At 42.7% G+C, this 18,629-nt stretch overlaps 1 protein-coding gene across 3 annotated transcripts in view; it reads right to left on the reverse strand.

The window, feature by feature from the left end:
- Nucleotides 1-18,629, reverse strand: part of SIN3A (SIN3 transcription regulator family member A) — an 89,693-nt gene that overhangs the window by 60,252 nt on the left and 10,812 nt on the right. For all 3 annotated transcript variants that reach the window (XM_008015813.3, XM_008015812.3, XM_008015811.3), the window contains exon 2: nucleotides 2,367-2,588. In XM_008015813.3, the coding sequence (XP_008014004.1) occupies nucleotides 2,367-2,555 (189 nt within the window). In that variant the 5' untranslated portion in view covers nucleotides 2,556-2,588. The remainder of the gene's footprint in view (nucleotides 1-2,366; nucleotides 2,589-18,629) is intronic.

Here is an 18,629-nt window from a genome sequence, read left to right on the forward strand (position 1 = left end):
TGTAATCCCAGCTACTCAGGAGGCTGAGGCAGGAGAATTGCTTGAGCCCAGGAGGCAGAGGTTGCAGTGGGCCGAGATCACACCACCGCACTCCAGCCTGGGCAATAAGAGCAAAACTCTGTCTCAAAAAAAAAAAAAAAGAAAAAGAAAAAAAGAAAAGAAAAAATAAAAAAAAAACTGAAGTGATATATTACTTTCACAACAAAAAAGGGCAAAAAACAAATTTCTTCACTTCTACAAAACAGAGTAACAGATGATCAGTGTTGGTCAGGACATAGAACAACAGGAATATACAATGCTTGGGGGAACTTGCTAAAGATGCATATACCCTGTGACACAGCAATCCCTTTCATAGGTACTTGACAAACTCCTGTATGTCCTCAAACCTGCTGACTGGTTTGCAACAGGGTAAGGAGTTTGCACCACAATGTAAATCAGCTATGGCAGACCCTTGAATAACACGGGTTTTTGTTTTGTTTTTAAGGAGACAGGGTCTTGCACTGTTGTCCAGTCTGAAGTACAGTTGCTTGATCACAGCTCACTGCAGCCTTGACTTCCTGGGCTTGAGCAATCCTCTCACCTCAGTCTCCCAGGTAGCTAGGACTACAGACGCACATCACTATGCCTGGCTAATTTTTTATTTATTTTTTAAAATTAATTAATTAATTCTTTCTTTTTGAGACAAGTTCACACTCTGTCACTCATGCTGGGTGCAGTAGCATATTCACTGGAGCCTCAACCTCCCAGGCTCAAATGATCCTCCCACCTCAGCATCCCAAGCAGCTGGGAACACAAGTGTGCACCATTACCCCTGCTAATCTTTGTTTATTTTTAGGAGAGATGGGGCTTGCTATCTTGCCCAGGCTGATCTCTAACTCCTTGGCTCAGGCCATCCTCATGCTTCCAACTTCCCCAAGTGTTGGGATTATGGGTGCAAGCCACTGCACTCAGCAACAACACAAGTCCGCTTACATGTGGATTTTTTCCCACCTCTGCCACCCTTGAGATGGCCAGACTGACCCTTCATCTTCTTTCTCCCTCCTCCTCAGCCTACTCAATGTGAAGACAAGGATGAAGACCTTTATGATGATCCACTTCCACTTAATAAACAGTAGATATATTTTCTCTTCCTTATGATTTTCTTAGTATTTTCTTTCTTCTAGATTATTTTAAGAATACAGTATATGACAAATATACAAAATACATGTTAATCAACCATTTATGTTATCGGTAAAGTTTCTGAACAACAATAGGCTATTTGTATTTAAGTTCTGGGGGAGTCAAAAATTATACATGGGCCGGACACAGTGGCTCAGACTTGTAATCCCAGCTCTTTGGGAGGCTGAGGCAGGAGGATAGCTTGGGGCCAAGAGTTTAGGACCAGCCTGAGCAATATAGCAACACCTCATCTCTACAAAAATCATAAAAATTAGAAAGGCATGGTGGTGCGCACCTAGTCCTAGCTACTAGGGAGGCTAGGGCACGGGAGGACTGCTTGAGCCCCGGAGTTTGAGCCTGCAGTGAGTCATGATCACACCACTGCACTCCAGCAGGAGTCACAGAGCAAGACCCTATTTCCAAAAAAAAAAAGAAAGAAAAGAAAAAAGTTATACGTGTATTTTTGACTGCATGGGGGAGGGGGGCGGTCAGTGCCTCAACTCCCACACTGTCCAAGAGTCAGTCATATTTCACTATAATGATGTTTAATTCAGCTGTCTTTTTAAAAAATAAATAGCAAAACTGTCTTAATAAGTGCGTTGATTTAAATTCTGGCACAAGCTTCTTATTTTGTCATGAATTGCCAATGAGTGCACTAAGAGAGTATCAGAATGTTCACAGCAGCACCTTTGTAAAAGCAAAAACCTGGAAACAGCCCAATAGTCCAACGGTAGAATTGACAAATAAATTAAGTATATGCATATAATTTACACAATTTACACTAGAGTGAAAATGGTGGAATTACAGCGATCTATAAAAATGTGAGTTTTTTTAAAAAGTGAGTCAAAGAAGAAAATGTTTCCATTTATATAAAAGTTCAGAAATATCAAAACTAAACAATTATGTTAGTTTTTTTTTTAAGTAAATAAAGTCAAGGGAATGATAAATACAAAGTTTAGATTAGTGGCTACCTCTGAAGAGAGGGAAAAGAAAGAAGCAGAGTGGGATATGCAGAGAACTTCAAAGGTCATGACAACATTCTTTTTTTTATAAATTTGTATGGTGAGTACACAATTTTTTTTTTTTTAACCTTACACATTCTCAACAATTTTTAAATATCTAACACAGTATTTAAAAAATGTTTTATAACTGCCTAAAGTCACTATTCCTCCTCCCTCATTCTAGTCCCTTGGTTCGCTCCAGCTTACCTGGTAGCTGGGTGTTACAGAGTACTGAATTCCTGTGGCTGACTGCATGGTCTCAGACACTGCTTCATACACAGGAGGGGCAGGGGCAAGCACCCGGTGCTGGTGAGGAAAAGCCTCTGTGCTGCCAGGGATCCGACGCTGCTGGGCTGCATACACCGGTGACTCCTGGTCATCCAAACGCCGCTTCATTCTGCGCTCATGCTCAGGGATGCACTACAAAACCTGCAGAAACCAAAAGCAATAGCATGCAAGTCAATTCTCACTCCAGTATGACGTACGTAACTTAGGACCAGTCACCCAAGTTTAGTAAAAGCTTGACTCCCAGAACTGATCATCTGTTTCATCTTAGTGATGTCTAAGTGTATGTGGGCATACTGCCCAACCACAGTGAACAAGTTATAAATGAAAAACACATTTAAATAACATAGTTTTAATTAATTTGGTACTGTGAAGTTGAAAAATAGGCTCCAATTTAAAAATACAAACGCAACTTTTTTTCCCATTATTCTCTAGTTTTCTCCTCCAGTGCTATTACTCCTAATATTAATTACATATCCACACACTGCAAAAATATTCACGCACTTCTTAAATCCTCTCAAAACCTACTACTATAATTGTGGTCTAATTTAAAATTTGTTTCAACAATTAAAATGGTATCACGGAAAGAACACTGTGCCAGGAATGGGAAGACAAAGATTCTAGACTTGCCAATTTAAAATGCTATGTAATTTCAACAAGTTCCCCGTTCTATATGAATTTGTTTCTCCAACTATAAAATAAGAAAGTTGGAACAGATCATGCCTAAGTTTTCTTCTGGTTCTAACAGTCATAAGAAGAGATTCTCTTAGCTTAGTAATACCTCTGTGGGAGACAATTTCCTTCCTGCAGGACACAAAAAGTCTATGAACATTTGGCCCAGGAATCTACTTGGGTCTTCGGAGTCTTTCCACATCAGTATCACTAACACAAGCGTAACACACCATCAGTGAGAAAGAATGCATCAGCCATCCAAAGAAAAAAGGCCCCACCACTTTTCCAGTCCCCAAAAATCTCTTAAATAAGACACCACTGCTATGGAAAGAAGATAAAAATTCACAGTAATAGTGGGAGATTTGGCAAACCACTCCCCTCATCTAAAGTACGTTAAAAAAATAATAATAATCGTTACCTAATTCTTAAGTTTACCCAAGATCTTTTCTTTATGCTCCGGCAGCACACAAACCCTGAAGGGAAAGTAGTCTTTACAAGGACTCTCCGTGGCTGTTCCTTCCACCTTTTCTTTGTCCTCACGATAGTCCTCAATCTGGCTGTCACTCTAATCCGTAGATCTGAAATCCTGTCTCAGGTTTTTCTCACATTTCACACACCTAAGTGGGACCCTGACACAGCAGCACAACTGATTAATTTGCAAGCTGGCCACTTTTATCTTTCTGTAAACTCGAGCCACAAACACACTCTCTGTGGCCTATATAACTTCAGACTAAGTCTCTCAGCTTTGTGTGTGATAATATGTGGAACTCAGTTAAATGGAGTTGAGAACGTTTCTGACAGTTGCTGATAAGTAATTTAAAATGTCTTAGCTAGTTATGCTTTCCTAGGTTTTTCTAGTACGAAGCAGCATGTTTAGCTTAGTATTCCAAAAGCTTTTAGACATATTAAGAGGTTGAGAATATAGATTTATGCATGCTATTTGATATTTGAAGAGCCACTAATCAACTACGAACACTAAACCTCAACGTGCTTTGGGATGAGGAACTGAGTCTAATCATAGGTAGAGTAAAATGTCTTTTTGGCTATTTCTTATATATGTTCATGACTTTCAGTGGTTTGGTCTTGGGTTCTGTTGGTTGAAACTGATGCTTAACTCATCTGAGACTAACCTCTGTAACCAAAAATGAAGTCAATACTTTATAGGCTGGATGCAGTGGCTCACACCTGTAATCCTAGAACTTTGGGAAGCTGAGGCAGGCAGATCACCTAAGGTCAGGAGTTCAGGACCAGCCTGGCCAACACAGTGAAATGGTGTCTCTAGTCAAAATACAAAAATTAGCCAGGCGTGATGGCGCACATCTGTAATCCCTGCTACTTGGGAGGCTAACGCACGAGAATCGCTTGAATCCAGGAGGCAGAGGTTGCAGTGAGTGGAGGTCCCGCTGCTACACTCCAGCCTGGGCAACAGACTGCAAATCTGTCTCAAAACAAAACAAAAACAAAAAACAATTATAGAAATGTTATGATAGGGCAGCATGGGGTTTAAAAAAAAAACTTTATAGGCTGGTCACAGTGGCTCACACCTGTAATCCCAGCACTTTGGGAGGCCGTGGTGGATGGATCACCTGAGGTCAGGAGTTTGAGACCAGCCAGGCCAACATGGTGAAACCCTGTTTCTACTAAAAATACAAAATTAGCCGGGCATGATGGCATGTGCCTGTAATCCCGCTACTCAGGAGGCTGAGGCAGGAGAATCGCTTGAACCTGGGAGGAGGAGGTTGCAGTGAGCGAGACTGCACCACTACACTCCAGGCTGGGCGACAGAGCGACTCTGTCTCAAACAACAACAACAACAACAAAAATTTATAAATAATAAGCCAAAATCAGATGTGAAGAGCACAGCACGACTATAGAAAAAACACTAGAGTACCTTTTAAGAACTGGATTCTATCGGATGGGAGAATGTTTGAGGGCAAAAAATAAAAACAAACAAAAAAGAACTGGATTCTACTCCAAACTCTATCTACCATGAAGCTTTCTAATTTTGGCCCTGTTTTCAAACAGGGGCAAAAGGAGGGGATCAGCCTACAATAGTGATTTCCAAATGCTGGTTTATGAACCATAAGGAAAAAGAAGAAGTGAGCTTTTCATAGATTAAGTATCACAGTACTATGGTTATTCTGATATCATATCCTATCTTTTGGCTGTTAAAATATCGTTTGTTTTATAAAGCGACTGGGATTTCATATGGTACTTAACTTCATCCACCTCCAGAGTTTGCTTTCCGTACCACCTCTACAACACTGCAGAGGCTGAACTTTCTCTGAACCATACTTTATTTCTTTAACAATTACCACTCACAGTTCTATTCCTAACTCTCTCTCTCAAATACATTGCTTCCACTCTAATCATACCCCTTGTTTCAGGGCCTGATCATCCTTTACAACAACCTTATAAGCAAGGTGTTCTCTAATTTATGAATGAGGAAATTGAAACACAAAGATTAAGTAAACCGCCCAAAGTTGCACAGCTAGTAAGAGGCAAAGCTGGGATATAAATCCAGGAAATCTGTCTCCAGAGCCTGGTTCTTAACTACTTCACTACCTTACCTCTCACAGAAGAGAAGAAATGAAGGAAGAGTCAGTCCCTTTACTTATTTAAGGCACACATGCAGGGAGCAAGTTCAGCTGTTTTTAACCTTTCACACACTTAGCTAACTCATCCTTCTTCAGCCTAAACCTAATAAAGCAGAAATGCTTCAGTAGCATTCATTCATTAAAAGCAAATGCTTAGTGAGTAGATATGAAGTCCGTAGATGATTTCAGCCCTTGCCCTCTAAAAGTATAAAAACTAGTTGGGGAAATCATACATAGCCTCACTAGTAATAAAAACCGTGTAAAGTAGGTGGGGCGCGGTGGCTCATGCCTGTAATCCCAGCACTTTGGGAGGCCGAGGGGGGGCGGGTCACTTGAGGTCAGGAGTTCAAGACCATCCTGGCCAACATGGTGAAACCCTCCCTCTACTAAAAATACAAAAATTAGCTGGGTGTGGTGGTGGGCGCCTGTAATCCCAGCTACTCAGAGGCTGAGACATGAGAATCACTTGAACCTGGGAGGCGGAGGTTGCAGTGAGCTGAGATGATGCCATTGCACTCCAGCCTGGGCAACAGAGCAGAACTAAGTCTCAAAATAAATAAATAAATAAAAAAGGCTGGGCACCATGGCTCACACCTGCAATCCCAGCACTTTGGTTGGCTGAGGTGAACGGATCATCTGAGGTCGGGAGTTCGAGACCAGCCTGATCAACATGGAGAAACTCCGTCTCTACTAAAAATACAAAATTAGCCAGGTGTGGTGGTGCATGCCTGTCATCCCAGCTACTCCAGAGGCTGAGGCAGGAGAATTGCTTGAACCTGGAAGGCAGAGGTTGCAGTGAGCCGAGATCACGCCATTGCACTCCATCCTGGGCAACAAGAGTGAAACTCCGCCTCGGGGGGGGGAAGAAAAAGTAATCTACTCCAAAGCAATTTAAAAAAAAATGATGCAGTGTGGGTAAGGATACAGGGAAACACTGATGGAGGAGGCTTTAATTGGTACAGCCTATTTAGTTAGCAACTTGTAGGTATTTATTAAAATTTTAAATGTGCATACCCATTCCATGTATATTATGGAAAACTATGTAAGAATCAGATCAAAGTTTATCCACAAATATAAATAATGAACGCTAAAACATACTAGATTTTGGAATACTAAAACTAGCAATTCCACTTTCAGGTCTCTATCCTACACATCTGCCAAGTATATTTATTGCAGCAAAGTATGAAAATCTAAATGTATATCAATAGCTAAATAAATGTGATCATGCATATTATGCAAAACTGTGTAGGAATCAGAAAGATCAGGGTTTATCCACAAGTACAAAGAATGAACTCTAAGACATACTAAGTGAAAACAGCAGGCTAAGTCAGATACGGGGGCTTACACCTATAATCCCAGCACTTTGGAAGGCCAAGGCGGGTGGATCACCTGAGTTAGGGAGTTCGAGACCAACCTGACCTACATGGAGAAACCCTGTCTCTACTAAAAACACACAAACATTAGCCGGGCGTGGTGGTGCATGCCTGTAATCCCAGCTACTCGGGAGGCTGAGGCAGGAGAATCGCTGAACCCAGGAGGTAGAGGTTGAGGTGAGCCAAGACGGTGCCATTGCACATTCCAGCCTGGGTAACAAGCGTGAAACTACATCTCCAAAAAAAGAAAAAAAAAAAGACGAAAACAGTAAGCTGCGCAATACATATAGCATGATCTCATGTATGTATACACATACAAAACGTACTAAAGATTTGTACATTTTATTATATGCAACATTTGCATCAAAAGAAAAATGTGGCTGGGCACAGTGACTCATACCTGTAATCTCAACACTTTGGGAAGCTGAGGCTCAAGGATGCTTGAGCCCAGGAGCTCAAGACCAGTCTGCGCAACAATGGGATGACCCTGTCTCTACAAAATAAAAAAAAAATTTTAGCTGGAAATGGTGGTGTACAACTATGGTACTAGCTACTCCAGGGACTGAGGTGGAAGGATCGCTTGACCTCAGAAGTTGAGTTTGCAAGGTTGTAGTGAGCAGTGATCATGTCACTGCATTCCAGCCTGGGCAACAGAGTGAGACACCGAGACTTCGTCTCAAAAAAAAAAAAAGAAAAAGAAAAAACATGCTAGCGAGGCACAGTGGCTCACAAAGTGCCTGTAATCCCAGTACTTTGGGAGGCCGAAGTAGGTGAATCTCTTGTGCACAGGATTTCAAGACCAGCCTGGACAACATAGCGAGACTGTCTCTACAAAAAATACAAAATTAGCCATGCATGGTGGCATGCACCTGTAGTCCCAGCTATTTAGGGGGCTGAGATGGGAGCATCATGTGAGCCCAGGAGACGGAGGTTGAGGTAAGCTGAAATCTTGCTACTGCACTCCAGCCTGGGCAAAAAAGAAAAATGCTATAAACAGTATTAAACTCTAGATAATGATAAACATGCTCAAGTACTAAGACGAAGAATACTAATGTCTGCAATTTATTTTGAAATACATCAAAAAATTAGATTCATTGATGGAGGGATGGATAGGTGGACACGCATATGTTAAACCAAGTAGTAGAAAAATGATAATGGTAAAATCTAGGTAGTGTGTATATGGGTGTTCATTATATTTACTAAAATTCTATCAACTTTGTTGTATATTTGGAAATTTTCTTCATAAAGTCTTGGAAAAAAAAAATCCACAGATTCTGAGGGTTAGGGAAAAAAAAAAAAAACAGGAAGAAAAGCCAACAATACAAACCAGCTCCTGAGTGGAAAAAATAAGTACTATAAATTGGGAAAGGGGTACAGACATGTACACTTGCGAAGACTCTATAAAGGTAAATAATCAGCTACATCTTGAAAATTAGAGATGAATTAGAACACAGGGGTATAGAGCATGAAATTAAAATATTATAGTAAGTTTAGACGTATAGGCAATAGTTATTTACAATCTTCGCCAAGTCATTCATCCCACAAGTAATTAGCAAGTGTATACGTCATACCTGGCGCTGTGCGGAGGGTTAGAAGTCCAGCATTGAGTCAGAGATTTCCTCCCTGACAACAGCCAAGTCTTCCATGTATGACTGCTATCAGCTGACATCCTCCTCGCAACAATCCTGTCAGATAGGCAGTCCCAGAACCCTCCTTTTTTTTTTTTTTTTTTTTTTGCAATAGTATACCATTATGTCCACCAGGCTGGAGTGCAGCAGTGCAATCATGGCTCACTGCATCCCCAATCTCCTGGGCTCAAGTAATCCTCTCACCTCAGCCTCCTGAGTAGCTGGGACATAGGCAGCGCCACCATATCTGGCTAACTTTTGTATTTTGTACAGACAGGGTCTCGCTATGCTGCCCAGGGTGGTCTCGAACTCCTGGCCTCAAACAATCCTCCTGCCTTGGCCTCCCAAAATGCTGGGAGTATAGGCATGAGCCACTGCGACCAGTCAGAACCCTCTTCTTTTGAGGGAAACTGATACTCAAATAACTTGTTCAAGGTCACACACCTAGCTAAAGGAGCAAGAGGTTGAATTCTTCCTCCTTGGAATATATGACCAATCTAAAGTAGAAACATTGGACAGATCATAAAACCACGCTTGCAGAGGGGTACAGTATAATTCTAGAATATAAAATATTTGAAAGCCAAATGATGGAACCACAAAGTCAGTCACAAAAGTATTGTCAAGTCCTGCTTTAGCCAACATGGTTGGTCTCCAACTGTTTCAAATTTGCAGTTTACAGTACTATCGGAAGTCTAGTCTATGAAAACATAAAAAGAAAAAAAACAAAAGCACTTTGATGTACAGAAACTATGGAGAGAAGACTAAATAATGGCAGCAGAACATTTAAAAGTCACCTGGCGGGCACAGTGGCTTGTGCCTGTAATCCTACCACTTTGGGTGACTGAGGAGGAAGGATCATTTGAGGCCAGCAGGTGGAGGTTACATTAACCAAGATTGCACCACTGCACTCCAGCCTGAGTGACAGAGGAAGATCCCGAACACACACACACAAAAAAACAACTACAGGTCCTAAAAGTCACCTGGCCATGTGTTATAATAAAAGGTGGGGGCTGGGCATGGTGGCTCACACCTGTAATCCTAGCACTTTGGGAGGCTGAGGCGGGCAGATCACTTGAGGTCAGGAGTTCTAAACCAGTCTGGCCAACATGGTGAAACCCTGTCTTTACTAAAATATGAAAAACAAATTAGCCGGGTGTGGTTGTGGGTGCCTGTAACCTCACCTACTCAGGAGGCTGAGACACAAGAATCACTTGAACCCAGGGTGTGGAGGTTGCAGTGAGCCGAGATCGCTCACTGCATTCTAGCCTGGTCGACAGACCAAGACTCCATCTCAAAAACAAACAAACAAACAAAAAACGGGTGGGATGCTGGGCGTAGTGGCTCACATATGTAACCCTAGCACTTTGGGAGGCTGTGGTGGGAGGATTGCTTGAGTCCAGGAGTTTGAGGTGAGCCTGGGCAACAAAGTGAGACACCATATCTACAAAAAAATTTAAAAATTAGCTGGGCATGGTAGTGAGAGCCTGTAGTCCTTGCTGCTTAGGAAGCTGAGGTGGGAGGATCACTTGAGCCTGGGAGGTCGAGGCTATAGGTAGCTGTGATTATGCCACTGTACTCCAGCATGGGTGATGGAATAAGACCCTGTCTCAAAAAAACAAAAGTCTATCCCAGTCAGTTTGTTTAAATGCATACTCTTAGAACAAAAAATAAAATAAAAAAATAAATAAATGCATACTCCTTATTTTTTATAAATGCATACCCTTGATATAATGGAAAGTTTCTCTTCAAAAGCAAACTTCTATCAAAGTTATTAAGTCAATGTAACTTCAACCCAGTGCAAATTTGAGTAGTCTAATTCAAAATTTGTCCAAAAGTCCACCTCTGGTTTAAAATCTGCTAAGAAAGAATCTATTACAGAATGAAAGGCACTCTATTTAGATTTCCTATAGTGATTAGAATTATTACTTCACAAAATTAACAACCAGCTCTTCTCAAAAGACACCGTTAGATCTAATATCCAAGCCTTTGAACTCAGTTTTTACATTCTTCTAATGCAGCGGTCCTCAACTAGGGGAGATTCTGCCTCCCCAGGGCACATGTAGTAATGATGGAAGACATTTTTGATTGTCACAACTCGGGAGGATGGAGTGCTACTGACATCTCACAGGTATTGTAAAAAGATGTTGTCAAACATCCTACAATGCACATGACAGTCTCCTCACAACAAATTATTTGGCCCCAAATGTCAACAGTGTGCCAAAGTTGAGAAACCTAAATCTAATCACAACCCCAACTGTCGTGTGTGTGTGTGTGTGTGTGTGTGTGTGTGTGTGTATATTATTTTTTAGATAGAGTCTTGCTCTGTTGCCCAGGCTGGAGTGCAGTGGCGCAATCTTGGCTCACTGCAAGCTCCACCTCCCAGGTTCACACCATTCTGCGGCCTCAGCCTCCTGAGTAGCTGGGACTACAGGTGCCTGCCACCACGCCCGGCTAATTGTTTTTTGTGGGTTTTTTTTTAGTAGAGACGGAGTTTTACCGTGTTAGCCAGGATGGTCTCAATCTCCTGACCTCGTGATCCGCCCGCCTCAGCCTCCCAAAGTGCTGGGATTACAGGTGTGAGCCACTGCTCCCGGCCTTGTCATGTATCTTTTGTGAGCTTTGGTGGGATTATCTTAGGCTGTGGCTTGACAAATTATACAAAGGTAGTCCAGGACAGTCATCTTGGTTATGGAACAATATCAATGCTTTTTTTTTTTTAAGACGGAGTTTCACTCTTGTTGCCCAGACTGGAGTGCAATGGTGTGGTCTTGGCTCACTGGGACCTCTGCCTCCTAGGTTTACGTGATTCTCCTGCCTCAGCCTCCCAAGTAGCTGCAATTACAGGCACCTGCCACCACACCCAGCTAATCTTTGTATTTTTAGTAGATATGGGGTTTCACCATGTTGGCCAGGCTAGTCTGGAGCTCCTGACCTCAGGTGATCCACCTGCCTCAGCCTCCCAAAGTGCTGGGATTACAGGCGTGAGCCACTGCACCCGACCATCAATGCTTCTTTTACGGCATATGATACACCTTTAACCTGCATTATACCATTACACATTGGCCAGACACTCTGGCCTAGAGTTTTTTAGAACTCTTTTTTTACGCCTGGTCCCCTTTCATCCCTTTCTTGGTTTACTGTCAAGTTTGATCTGTAAAACTCTTCTGACTCAAAATTTTACAGCTGTTCTGATACCATAATGCTCATTGAGTCTATAAAAGTAAAAATAAAAAATAAGGCCAGGTGTGGTGGCTCACACTTGTAATTCCAGCACTTTGGGAGGCTGAGGCGGGCGGATCACCTGAGGTCAGGAGTTCGAGACCAGCCTGGTCAACAGGGTGAAACCCCATCTCTACTAAAAATACAAAAATTAGCCAGGCGTGGTAGCGGGCGCCTGTAATCCCAGCTACTTTGGAGGCTGAGGCAGGAGAATCACTTGAACCTGGGAGGCGGAGGTTGCAGTGAGCCAAGGTCATGCCATTGCACTCCAGCCTGGGCAACAGAGCAAGACTCCCTCTCAAAAATAAAAATAAAAACTAAAAATATTATTATTACTTACTATTTTAATAAGAATGTAAGTAGCAATTTCCTTTTTTTTTTTTTGAGATAGAGTCTCACTCTGTCACCCAGGCTGGAGCGCAGTGGTGCAATCTCAATTCACTGCAACCTCTGCCTCCCAGGTTCAAGCAATTCCCGTGCCTCAGCCTCCCAAGTAGCTGAAATTACAGGTGCGTGCCACCACACTTGGTTAATTTTTGTATTTTTAGTAGAGATAGGGTTTTGCCATGTTGGCCAGGCTGGTCTCAAACTCCTGACCTCAAGTGATCTGCCCGCTTCAGCCTCCCAAAGTGCTGGGATTACAGGCGTGAGCCATTGTGCCCAGCCTTAAGTAGCAAATCTAAATTTTTATTCCGTACTTTCCTGGGCACTGGGGGATATAAATATCCAAAATGTGCAACATCCTTTAAAATGCAACCAACTACTCATCAAATGTCATGCAAGAACCTGGAACATAGCCATTCTATACATTTTTTCTTTCTTTTAAGAAACAGGGGGTCGGGCGCGGTGGCTCATGCCTATAATCCCAGCACTTTGGAAGGCTGAGGCGGACGAATCACAATGTCAGGAGATTGAGACCATCCTGGCTAACACGGTGAAACCCTGTCTCTACTAAAAATACAAAAAATTAGCCAGGCGTGGTGGCAGGCGCCTGTAGTCCCAGCTACTCGGGAGGCTGAGGCAGGAGAATGGCGTGAACCTGGGAGGCAGAGCTTGCAGTGAGCTGAGATCGCACCACTGCACTCCAGCCTGGGTGACAGAGCAAAGACTCTGTCTCACAAAAAAAAAAAAGAAAAAGGAAAAAAGAAAAAGAAACAGGGTCAGCCGGGCACAGTGGCTCACGCCTGTAATCCCAGTACTTTGGGAGGCCAACTCGGGTGGATCACGTGAGGTGAGGAGCTCAAGACCAGCCTAGCCAACATGGTGAAACCCCATCTTTACTAAAAAAAACAAAAAAATTAGCCGGGCATGGTGACGTGCGCCTGTAATCCCAGCTACTTAGGAAGCTGAGGCAGTAGAATTGCTTGAACTTGGAAGGTGGAGGTTGACTGAGATCTTGCCACTACACTGCAGCGTGAGCAACAGAGCCAGACTCTGTCTCAAAAACAAAAAACAAACAAACAAACAAAAAACAGTGTCTTGCTCCATTGCCAGGCTGGAGTACTATGGCATGATCATAGCTCATTACAGACTGCTGGGCTCAAACAATCCTCCCACCTTAGCTTCCTGAGTAGCTGGGACTACAGAGTGGCTAATTAAAAAAAAAATTTTTTTTAGAGACAGAGTCTCCCTACATTGCACAGGCCGGTCTTGAACTCTTGGCCACAAGTGATCCTCCTGCCTCAGCCTCCCGAGTAGCTGGTACACACCACTACACTTGGCTTCCACTCTGTAAACAGGTACACACCACTACGCTTGGCTTCCATTTTGCAAATTTTGATTCCAGGTTTCAGGTACAGCTCTAGTAAGGTTCTAGCTTATCACCTCTGGGTCTTTTTTTCCCTTTCTGCCCATGCATCATCAAATGAAATACTTTGAAAACTCACTTCATAATTTTGTCGGAGAGAACAGTCATCTTCTTTGCTCCATAATTGTAAGCATTCTCATTTTTAGACTAATAAATGACAATCAGAATGAACAATCCAGGCTGGGCGCAGTAGCTCATACCTCTAATCCCAGCACTCTCAGAGGCCGAGGTGGGTGGATCACGAGGTCAGGAGACAGAGACCATCCTGGCTAAAATGGTGAAAACCCATCTCTACCAAAAATACAAAAAATTAGCCAGGCACGGTGGCATGCACCTGTAGTCCCAGCTACTCGGGAGGCTGAGGCAGGAGAATCACTTGAACCTGGGAGGCAGAGGTTGCAAGTAAGCCAAGATCGAGCCACTGCACTCCAGCCTGGGCAAAAGGAGTGAGACTCTGTCTCAAAAAAAAAAAAAAAAAAATCCAATTTTTTTTTTCATTTTTACATACTTTTTCATTCTAACCACCTATATACATATACATAACTTTGGCACGTGTCCATTTACAAACTGCATCAACTAAGTTTTTGGTGTACAAATATCCTGAAAGATGAAAGAATACTATCATACATCTTTTTGGCAAAGTGCAGTGGTTTTTTTTTTTTTTCATTTCTTAAAAATAGAATCTCACTATGTTGCCCAGGCCGGTCTCAAACTTCTGGGCTCAAGTGATCCTCCCACCTCAGCCTCCCAAGAAGTTGGGATTGCACCCATATGCCACTGCACCCAGCCCAGTTCCGATTCTTATAAAAAGAAAATCACATTCTAGCTGGGTGCCTGTAGTTCCAGTTATCTGGGGGTAATGAAGCAGGAGAACAGCTTGAGCTCATGAATTTAAATCCAGCCTGGGCAACATAGTGAGACAGATCCCCTCTTTAAAAAAATAAAAAATAAAAATTAAAAAAATCACCATCGGGCACGGTGGCTCACAACTGTAATCCCAGCACTTTGGGAGGCTAAGGCAAGTAGATCCTGAGGTTGGGAGTTTGAGACCAGCCTGACCAACATGGAGAAACCCCATCTTCTACTAAAAATACCAAAAATTAGCCAGGCATGGTGGTGCATGCCTGTAATCCCAGCCACTCGGGAGGCTAAGGCAGGAGAATCCCTTGAACCCAGGAGGCAGAAGTTGCCGTGAGCCGAGATTGTGCTATGGCACTCCGGCCTGGGCAACAAGAGCAAAACTCCATCTCAAAAAAATAGTAATAATAATCATATTCTAAACTCATCTAGGGTACAGTCACATATGTATATGGGTGGAAACAGGATCCTGCCATGTTGCCCAGCCTGGTTTTGAAGTACTGGGCTCAAGTGATCCTCCTGTCCCAGCCTCCCAAGATGCTGGGGAATATAGGTGCATGCCACCATGCCTGGCTGAAGACTCGTATTTTACAACTTGGTTTATATAACTTTACCATCATCCTAACAGTATAGAGTACTACTGTCACACAGCATTCATCTACAAGTTCCTCCGAAATGTCTTCTATGGCCAGTTTTCTTCTCTTTGCCATTATAGGAGGAAAATGAAAAACTATGGATTTTTAAGTATGTCCAATGAAACCTTAAAAGTTGAAAAACAGTATAAAAATTACCATGTACTCCTTCCCCTAGATTCTCCAAATGTTAACATCTTACATAATGTTTAAGATGGTATCTCCCAACTTCTTTTATACTTTCTTGAAAGATGCTGTAGGCTGGGCATGATGGCTTATACCTGGAATTCCAGTACTTTGGGAGGCTAAGGTGGGTGGACTGTTTGAGCCCAGGGTTCAAGACCAGCCTGAACAACATGGCAAAACCTTCTCTCTACAAAAAAATACAAAAATTAGCCAGGTGTGGTGGCGCATGCCTGTAGTCCCAGTTACTTGGGGGGCTGAGGTGAGAAGATTGCTTGAATCTGGAAGAAGGTTGCAGTGAACTGAGATTGCGTCACCACACTCCAGCCTGGGTGACAGAGTGAGACCGTGTATCCAAAGAGAAAAAAAAAGTTGCTTTAAGTTTTGGGAAAAGCAATAAGAAAACTGAAGGGCTGTGGTGCACACCTATAGTCCCAGCTACCCAGGATGCTTAGGTGGGAAGATCACTTGAGCCCAGACGCTTGAGGCTGCAGTGAGCTATGATCGTACCACAGCACTTCGGCCTGGGCAACAAAGCGAGGCCCCATCTCTAAACACTGACGTGTAAAACTAATGATTTATTTCATTACTGCATATCCTTTTTTTTTTTTTTTTTGAGACGGAGTCTCGCTCTGTCGCCCAGGCTGGAGTGCAGTGGCCGGATCTCAGCTCACTGCAAGCTCCGCCTCCTGGGTTCACGCCATTCTCCGGCCTCAGCCTCCCGAGTAGCTGGGACTACAGGCGCCCGCCACCTCGCCCGGCTAGTTTTTTTTTTGTATTTCTTAATAGAGACGGGGTTTCACCGTGTTAGCCAGGATAGTCTCGATCTCCTGACCTCGTGATCCGCCCGTCTCGGCCTCCCAAAGTGCTGGGATTACAGGCTTGAGCCACCGCGCCCGGCCTCATTACTGCATATCCTTTTAAGCAATTCTGTAATTCTCCCTTTGTCATATTATTTTAGTCCTTTTTAGCATATTTGGGAATTGATGAGTAATGATGAAATAATTCCTAGAATGATGAAATACCAAAATATTTCAATATACAGGAAAAATAAGATCAGTAAAACTCCATAACGTTGTTTAGATGTACAAGTGGTAATAGCTAAAGTGAGTTTATTACTTTGGAAAAAAAATAATTTTCAGGCTGGGCATGGTGACTCACGCCTATAATCCGAGCACTTTGGGAGGTCAGGAGTTCAAGGCCAGCCTGGCCAATATGGTGAAACCCCATTTCTACTAAAATTACAAAAATTAGGCAGGTGTGGTGGTACACACCTGTAATCCCAACTATTTGGGAGGCTAAGGCCGGAGAATCGCTTAAACCCAGGAGGCGGAGGTTGCAGTTACCCAAAATTGTGCCACTGCACTCCAGCCTGGGGACAGAGCAAGACTCCATCTAAAAAAAATATTAAAAATAAAAATAAATTTTCTCTTTGCTGTTTTGAAGACCTCCAATAAATAAGTCATGAAATATACATCTTTACAAGTAGTCAGTACTGCTTTAAAAAAAAAAAAAAAAAAACTCAAAACTGAAATTGAGTCCAGACCACGTGGGGTGGCTCAGGCCTGTAATTCCAGCATTTTGGGAGGCCGAGGTGGGCAGACTGCTTGAGCCCAGGAGTTTGAGACCAATCTGGGCAATACAGAGTTCAATGACACTGATGTTACATAGACATTTCTTACTACCATAGGTAGAAAGTGAACAGGAAATTATTTAGTTCAATTCAAAATGTATTAATAATTGTTATCAATGTTAATTTTCTGATTTGATCATTGTATTGTGGTTTTAAAAGATACACTTGGGGAATCTAGGTGAAGATTATAGGGCCCTTATTTGTATTATTTTTGCAACTCTCTTTGGAGTCTGAAATTATTTCCAAACAAAAAGTTTTTTAAAAAATTAAGTATTAGGCCAGGCATGGTGACTAACACCTGTAATCCCAGCACTTTGGGTGTCTGAGGCAGGTGGACTGCTTGAGTCCAGGAAGACCAGCCTGGGCAATATGGTGAGACCCTGTCTCTGTTTAATATAAGAAATTTAATCTTTCAAAATATCTATAAGGCCAGGTGCAGTGGCTCATGCCTGTAATCCCAGCACTTTGGGAGGCCAAGGCGGGTGGATCACCTGAAGTCAGGAGTTCAAGACAAGGCTGCCCAATGTGGTAAAACCCTGTCTCTACTAAAAATACAGAAAATTAGCCAGGCATGGTGGTGGGCACCTGTGATCCCAGCTACTCAGGAGGCTGAGACAGGACAACTGCTTGAACCTGGGAAAGGGAGATTGCAGTGAGCCGATATCGCGCCACTGTACTCCAGCCTGGGCGACAAAGCGAGACACTGTCTCAAAAAAAAAAAAAAAAATTAGCCAGGCGTGGTGGTGGGTGCCTGTAATCCCAGCTATTCGGGAGGCTAAGGCAGAAGAATCACATGAACCTGGGAGGTGGAGGTTGCAGTGATCCAAGATTGCACCACTTCACTCCAGCCTAGGCAAAAAGAGCGAAACTACATCTCAAAAAAAAAAAAAAAAAGAAAAAAGAAAAAAAAATTTATAAAACAGAAAAAGTAAATAAAACAAAAATTTAAGTATTAATAGTAGGGGAGGGTCAGGCTCATAATCCTAGCAGAGGGAAGATTACAGAGAGACACTGTAGGTGGGAGGACTGCTTGAGGCCAGGAGTTCAAGTCCAGCCTGAACAAAATGATGAGAACTTGCTGCTCTCAAAAAATAAAAATAAAAAAAATAAATAAATAAATAAAAAATAACAAAGCATTATAAGCGGGGTATGGTGGCACATCCATATAGTCTGATGTTTTGGGGAGGCTTAGGTGCATAGATCACTTGAGCCCAGGAGTTTAAGTCCAACCTGAACTAACATAACAAGACCTTGTCTCTAAAAGAAAAAAAAAAAATTTTTTTTTTTTTTTTTTTTTTAATTAAAAAGGAGGCCAGAGGCCGGGCACAGTGAGTCATACCTACAATACCAGCACTTGGGGAGACTAAGACAGGCAGATTACTTGAGTCCAGAATTTCGAGACCAGCTCGGGCAACATGGGCAAACCCGTCTCTTTAAAAATTACAAAAATTAGCTGGGCAAGCTAATGTTAGCACGCCCCTATAGTCCCAGCTACTTGGAAGGCTGAGGTCAGAGGCTCACCTGAGCCCAGGAGGTCGAGGATGAAGTCAGCCATGATTGTGCCACTGCACTTAAGCCTGGGG

Source organism: Chlorocebus sabaeus, chromosome 26 (genome assembly GCF_047675955.1).
Source record: "Chlorocebus sabaeus isolate Y175 chromosome 26, mChlSab1.0.hap1, whole genome shotgun sequence".
NCBI lineage: Eukaryota > Metazoa > Chordata > Mammalia > Primates > Cercopithecidae > Chlorocebus > Chlorocebus sabaeus.